The sequence below is a fragment of the Salmo salar genome, chromosome ssa18 (genome assembly GCF_905237065.1).
Source record: "Salmo salar chromosome ssa18, Ssal_v3.1, whole genome shotgun sequence".
In the NCBI taxonomy this organism is placed as follows: Eukaryota; Metazoa; Chordata; class Actinopteri; order Salmoniformes; family Salmonidae; genus Salmo; species Salmo salar.
In genome coordinates, this window is record NC_059459.1 from 31,186,694 (window position 1) to 31,194,009 (window position 7,316).

Below are 7,316 nucleotides of genomic sequence, written 5' to 3' on the forward strand. Positions count from 1 at the left end.
TTCAGGATTTAATTTCCTGAAAACCAATCAAACTGATTTTATTTGGGGGGGGGGGGGATCCCCTTTTTTTGGTATTGCACCGGCCCCTAAACGTATTTTCTGCACGAGAGAAGCAGAGATGAACGAGGAAAGAGAAGCTGTTAAAATGACCCAACATGTTTTTGATAAGATTTCAGTTATGCTTGGATGCATATTTTATGTGGTTGAAATACGATCAGCTTTTATGATGCTGATAAAGATAACACCTCCACCTTTACAGACGGTCCCTAACCGCTCACTCTGTCTCACTCATAATTTTTCTCCACTCCTGTTACGAGTCAAAATGTACATTTGGTGTAAAATTTACTGCAACAAATTTTTAATTTTGCAGGAGTTAATATTATATCAGGTTATGTGAAGTGTTGTAGACCTACAGTTAGGTCACTTTTCCATTTAACCCATCTGAACCGAACAGTTCCCTTGACGTGTACTTTGAAGTCCGGGTCTTGTCACTATCGAATTTGTATAGCGCCTCACAATCGTCACACATGGCACTGTTACCACGTTACCAAATCTTTCCCTGGCCTTCCATTTTATTTATTTTCAACACTCCATTACTCAGCTTTTCTCTTATTGAATTAAACTCCGACATTGTCCTTTTTTGCCTCAGTGTGTTAAGTCTTTTTCTGTCCAAATTCCCAAAAGCATTTGAGAATTTGCATGTATTTGGCACACTACAGTTAGGGCTCAGGCTACGCACTAACGCCAGATAAAAATAGCCCATAGATATGAATTGCAGAAGAATTATATATTTATGGGTTTTTAATGCACTGTTTTCTCTTTATTCAACCTGCCCGCCACTCACCCGCCCTTCATCCACACAATACTTACTGTATTTCATGCCCCTAAACCCGACTGCTGGTTATGAGTCCAACCGCACATCACTAATTCACAGTTTTGAGGCTAAACGTTCTGCTTTATATATATATATATGAATAAATAAAGTTAAACATTGAAAAAAAAAAATATATATATATATATTTTCAATGTTTAACTTTATTTATTCATTTCATTTGTTTCTTTGTTTAATAGCAGAAGTGACAATGGAATCACTATTTGTCCAGACTGAGTGTGAACAAATACTTCTGCACATGTAATACTTCTAACATGTCATTGTTTTGATACTAAGGCACATAAGTGAGACACAATACAAAGGACACCTTTTATCTGAATGAAAATGTGTGGATTGTCTGATTAAAATCACAGTGAGTTCTTCCTCTCTGTTGACTGAAATGTTTTGATGTGATAGAAATAGAGATGGAGCAGAGGGAGGGAGGGAGAATAGAGATTCCCTCTATAAATTGCACCCCTCTCATTCAAGATAAGAAGTATAAACAAACAAATCCCCTCTATGGGCTACAATCACATAAATTATTGTTTAGCACTAACCAAAAACATCCTTTCACCCTAATCCTAAACCTTAACCCCAACACTAGCCAATGAAAAAGCAGAACCATTTGTGGTTGTAGCCTGTAGAGGGGGCCTATTTTCTATCTCTGGGAGGGATCGTTATATACTTGACCACCAGGGGTTTGATGTTTAAGCGCTTGTTATATATTTGACCACGGGGGTGTTTAAGAGCTTGTTATATACTTGACCACCAGGGGGAGATGTTTAGTAGTTGAGCTCCTTGGGGACTTCCCAGGTAAACTCACTCCGGCCAAAGTGGCCGTAGCACGCTGTCTTCTGGTAGATTGGCCTCTTCAGGTTCAGTTCCCTGTGGAGATAGAGATAAAACACATATCAGAGGTGGGAAAGACACCTGTAACAGCAGTTGCTACACGAATGTACACTACGACTGCTTGTGTAACTTAAAAGTCCACACAAATCTGTCAATGACATGATAAGCATGATTAACGTACACTGAGTGAACTAAAACGTTAGAGGTGTTTGCAGCTCTCAAGATGGGTTCCGTAATTGAGCTAATAATATGACCTTCAAGCTGATATATACCTCTATGGTTAATAGTGATGTGTGCGATGATCTACGACTACATGTTACAAACAACAGTTTTCCTTTGATGACAAGCTGGAGTGACTGCAGAGGTGAGGTGTTTACCGGACAATGACACCAGGTCGTAGGTCAAAGTTCTTGTTTACGATCTTCAGCAGCTCTCTCTCTGACTTTTGTGACGAGCCGTAGGTGAACACGGAGATGGACAGAGGGTGAGCCACTCCGATAGCGTAGGATACCTACAGTCACACACACAGAATGCCCTCAATGCTAACGTCAACGTTTGAGACTTAACACAAACCATTGATAAAATCTACAGCGTTAGTGACAATCATGACAATTTAAAGTAAAAAGGAATTAGCTGATGTCAGATCTGTCAGGAGAACTAATGTATTTGGTTGGTATTATATTGAGGAGGAGAACCCATAAAGTGGAGAACCTAGAGAACTGTGATGAGACCTCACCTGAACCAGCACCCTCCTGCACAGTTTGGCCTTGACCAGGGACTTGGCCACCCAGCGGGCAGCATAGGCAGCCGAGCGATCCACCTTGGAGAAATCTTTACCAGAGAAAGCTCCCCCACCATGGGCCCCCCAGCCTCCGTACGTATCAACGATGATCTTCCTACCCGTCACTCCAGCATCACCCTGGCAGAGGAGGAAGAGGGGGTTGATATTATGGTTGCTTTAAGATCTGATCTTGCATAATACCCTTTGGTCTTTAAAGAATGAGAGATATGTGTGTGAAGGTGAGGTGAGTAAACTTGTGTTTGTTCACATGCGTGATTGCACCCGTTTAGGTTCTGAAATTCACCTGGGGTCCTCCGATGACGAAGCGTCCACTGGGCTGAAGATGGTAGATGGTCTTATCATCCAGGTACTTAGCTGGAACCACTACCTTGATCACCTGGTGGGAGGGGCATAATAGATTGCTTCTGTATGAAGCCTTTCACTCGGCATCAAAGTGTTTTACATTGCGTTCACCACCAGAGCCACACATACAGATTCGTTGGCCAAGTACTGAAATCATCTTCCTAGCAGTAGCATCTACCACATACCTTCTCCTTGAGCACCTCCTTCTGTTCCTCCAGGCCAATGAAGTCATCGTGTTGAACAGAGATGACCACGGTGTGGACCCTTATAGGGATCACTGCCCCGTGCTCCTGCTCATAGTGTACTGTCACCTGAGGGAGGAGAGGAGAGAGGGATGAGGGATGTTCTGCTGTGGATTTGTTTTTGTGTTTCTCAGTCCTGAAGGCAAGATACTGTCAATGTTTTTGGATATCAATAAAGTTTTCTGAGGGCCTTGGTGAACTGAACTGAACTTCAGACATGGATGGATTTTATATATATTTTTAATAGCTTTATCAACCAATCAATTGGAGCTCACCCAACAGGAAATTGATCACCTCAAAAATGACAATTTACAGCATTTGGAGTTCAACTCAGACCCTCCACCCCCAAATACCTGAATGTAACCCCTCTCACAAGGTCCTATTTTGAGCCAGTCCTCTTCCAGCCCCCCTCAAAAATACCCCTTAAACTGGAGACCCTTCCCTCTTCACTTCCCGCTCATAGGAATCTCAGGAACTCGAGAATTGCCCATTAGGTTACAGCTGCCTGAGGAAGGAATCCATTGGATGTTGGTCTGTTCCATTTCAGCTCCTTGCCCCTTCTCCCAACTTGAACCTAAGACATGTAGTGTAGGGCAAACTCAGTGGAGCTTCCACCACATTACTACTATTATCCAGTCCTTTCAGATCTGTGAATGTTGAAGGGAGTAGGTGCTAGGAGAAGAGGTAGGAACTAGAAGAAAAGGTAGGAACTAGGAGAAGAGGTAGGTGCTAGGAGGAGAGGTAGGTGCTAGGAGGAAAGGTAGGAACTAGGAGGAGAGTTAGGAACTAGGAGGAGAGTTAGGAACTAGGATGAGAGGTAGGAACTAGGAGGAGAGTTAGGAACTAGGAGGAGAGGTAGGTGCTAGGAGAAGAGGTAGGAACTAGGAGGAGAGGTAGGAACTAGGAGGAGAGGTAGGAACTAGGAGGAGAGGTAGGAACTAGGAGGAGAGGTAGGAACTAGGAGGAGAGGTAGGTGCTAGGAGAAGAGGTAGGTGCTAGGAGAAGAGGTAGGAACTAGGAGGAGAGGTAGGAACTAGGAGGAGAGGTAGGAACTAGGAGGAGAGGTAGGAACTAGGGGGTTAGAGATCATAACGACCCTTTGCTGTGATTTACGAGAGCACAGCCGGTCTCTTCTACTCCAGACTAGTCTTACTACATGGGGTTAGGGGTCAACTCATTCCCACTCAGCGGTATAAACAGACTAGTCAAATGGTCTCATGGTAACAACTTCCTAGTGGCAACCTCTCACTTTTCTTTCTCTCTCTTCCTTACTTCTCTCCCCTTTTCTCTTTTCCCTTTCTCTCTTTCTCTGCTATGAGAAGCCTGTATACAACCCTACACCACTTATCTCCTCACATATCCCCCTCAGGGAGAGAATGAGGGAGAGAGAGAGTTCATTGGTAATTCTCTCAGTCTCACTTGTGTTTTAGAGTCGGGGCGGAGCCAGGGGATGGTTCCGTTGCGTCTGAGTTCGGCCATCTTGGAATTGAGTTTGTGAGCCAGGACGATGGTGAGAGGCATGCACTCCTCTGTCTCGTCAGTAGCGTAGCCAAACATCAGACCCTGGTCTCCAGCTCCCATATCTTCCTCTTTCCTGTCGATGTGGACACCCTGAGCGATGTCTGGACTCTGCTGCTCCAGAGCCACCAACACATTACACGTCTTATAGTCAAAACCTGGGGAGAGCGAGAGGAGGGAGAAAGGAAGAGCAAGAGAGAGAGAGAGAGAGGGGGAGAGAGAGGAAGTGAAAGACCGAGAGAAAGAGAGAGAGTCATTATTATTACTCCTCTATGTTTCTGATTCCCTGGATTGTGCGTCCTACACTACAGTATGGATATAGACCAATCCGTTTCAGTAGAAATCATACCTGTTTGATACAACAGAAGCCTGTTTCTCACCTTTGTCTGAGTTGTCATAACCGATGTGTTGTATGGTGTCTCTGACAACCTTCTGGTAGTCTACGTTGGCCCGGGACGTGATCTCTCCACACAGCAGCACCATGCCAGTCTTACAAACCGTCTCTGCGCAGGGTGAAGATAAGCATTACCACTTTAGAACTGTGTTATAACAACCTAGGACACTTTATATCTTCAGATCAGTGGTATTCTATGTACGTGCGTCACAAGTTGTGTGTCATTGATTCGTAAGATATTTCAACATGTAGCTAGGGATCAATAACAGCCATTTCTTTCTTTGTTCATAGTGTAGAATGTACACTTGTGTCATTAGGTCAATATCCCAATATGGGGTCAGTGGGTTTCTTATGTGTTGTGTCCCAACTGTTCTAATAGTTTATTTCTTTGAGTTATTTCTTGGAAGTTAAGAAGTTATGTAAGAGAATATGAAAGGGTTTGAGTTCCAACAAAGTAGAAAGAAGTGCTAGCTTCAGACAGAACTCAGTAGGAATAAAAGGTGAAATGCTTTTGGAACATTGCTATTGTTTGTTGCTCTGTGTGTTTCACTTAAATGTGTCCCCTTCCCTCTAATTTACCACAAGCAACCTTGTATTCTGGGTTTCATTTGAATATGTCCCCCAACCCAAGCAACCTTGTATTCTGGATGTTACATTCAAATGTGTGCGGCCCTCACTCACAAAACATCTAGTTATTCTGTGTTTCATTTAAATGTGTCCCTCCACCCTCACTCACCACAGGCGACCTTGGCATTTGGGTCCTGCTTCAGGTGAGCATCCAGGACAGCATCACTGATCTGGTCACAGATCTTGTCTGGAGAAGAACAAAGGATAGAAAGAGGACAAGAGTACATGAAGGAGTCTTTAGAGAGAGACCCGCCACCCAGCACATGGCTTGAATCATAAGCACACTGAAACAAAGTGTATTTGAGCGTGATGCGAATTAATAATTTCCTCATGAACAGGATTGTACCCATTGAACTTGTGAAACTTTTAAAAAGTGACACATTCCTTTTGCTGGGATAATCCCAGAGTACAAAAGAGCAGTATTTTTCACAACCAATGTTTTCCCCACCACACACAGTCAAACAGTTCTGTATGAATGCAGGCTTATACAGTATGCCGCATGAAGGATTGAGTCAAATTGTAACTGGCTAAATGTATTATGTAACATTGATTTACAGTACATTATTCGTTCAAGGTGAAGTCCAGTTTACACTGTACAGATTTGTCCCTGCCTCTCACAGCAGAAAAAAATAATCCTGCAGCAACAGGAAATGTGAATAATTATAATTCATGGACATTTTTGTACGGGTTGATACATTTTTCATCAGGGCAAATCAAGTCTGACATTTTAAAGTGGAAATTACAAACTATAGAAGCCTTTTTAAATCTTGAATACACTACAATTTGCATTTCCTTCTGCACAGGAAAATGATCTGGGACAACAGAGTGATCAAATGAATATTAAAGATCTAGTGGGGAAAGTGTTGGGAATGTTTGGGATCTCATTCCAGGTCCCAGTGGGTTTTTCAAATTGTCCCAGCGTCACTGCACAGCAGTGGTAGAACAATACTACAGTCCCCTGCATTCATCTTCTCTCCCTCTCTGTCTGACCACTCTGAAGCAACGTGTAGCATGGCTTACATCAACACCAACATCCCATTTTTAATGGACTATAATATTATACTACAGGGTACATATGATGTTGATTATCAGTGGAACAGTTGGACATTGGTACAATAGCTTGGAAAGACTTATGGGTGTCAGTTGTGTCAGCTTCGGCCAACTAGCTACAAAGCAACCATGTACCCAGTGGACAAAGCTGGGTACATGTCCCCACTGGATAAAGCATTCTTCAATGCGATGCAACATTGCAGCTCTGCTATCTCTTCCACTGTGGACAGAAGGAGGCCTAACCAGTTTCCACTATGTGTGGGAACAGTACAGACCTCATAGTTATCAGGTGGAATAGTGTTTACTAAAGCCTGTCTACAAGGCCAAGCCAACGGTACATTGTAGCAGAGAACCTGGTGGCTTTCCTTCAGAGAGAGAGAGAGCGAGAGAGAGAGAGAGAGAGAGAGAGAGAAAGAGAGAGAGAGAGAGCGAGACAAAGGTAACCACTTAAATTCATAGACAGAGGACTGACATTTCAGTTTTAACTATGTTTTGAGGCTATACAGTGTTTGTTATTTACAAAGCTCATGAGGCATTTTTATATTCTTCAAGAATCAATTTAAGTCCAAAAATGGATGTAGCAACTAAGGATTCTAGCTTTAAGAAATAAAACAGGCTTCC

The 7,316-nt window shown here is 42.9% G+C and overlaps 1 protein-coding gene across 2 annotated transcripts in view; it reads right to left on the reverse strand.

Moving 5' to 3' along the window:
- Positions 1 to 329: 329 nt before the first annotated feature.
- The window catches only part of LOC106577245 (S-adenosylmethionine synthase), a 12,541-nt gene continuing 5,554 nt past the window's right edge, over positions 330 to 7,316 (reverse strand). The window contains exons 2-9 of one of the 2 annotated variants that reach the window (XM_014155171.2): positions 5,755 to 5,832; positions 5,005 to 5,127; positions 4,526 to 4,782; positions 3,050 to 3,175; positions 2,806 to 2,898; positions 2,457 to 2,639; positions 2,098 to 2,231; positions 330 to 1,756 (exon numbers count right to left, since the gene is read on the reverse strand). In XM_014155171.2, coding sequence (XP_014010646.1) covers positions 1,654 to 1,756; positions 2,098 to 2,231; positions 2,457 to 2,639; positions 2,806 to 2,898; positions 3,050 to 3,175; positions 4,526 to 4,782; positions 5,005 to 5,127; positions 5,755 to 5,832 — 1,097 coding nt within the window. In that variant the 3' untranslated portion in view covers positions 330 to 1,653. Of the gene's footprint in view, positions 1,757 to 2,093; positions 2,232 to 2,456; positions 2,640 to 2,805; positions 2,899 to 3,049; positions 3,176 to 4,525; positions 4,783 to 5,004; positions 5,128 to 5,754; positions 5,833 to 7,316 lie in introns of those variants that run through there. The other variant, XM_045701033.1, reaches the window with a different exon arrangement.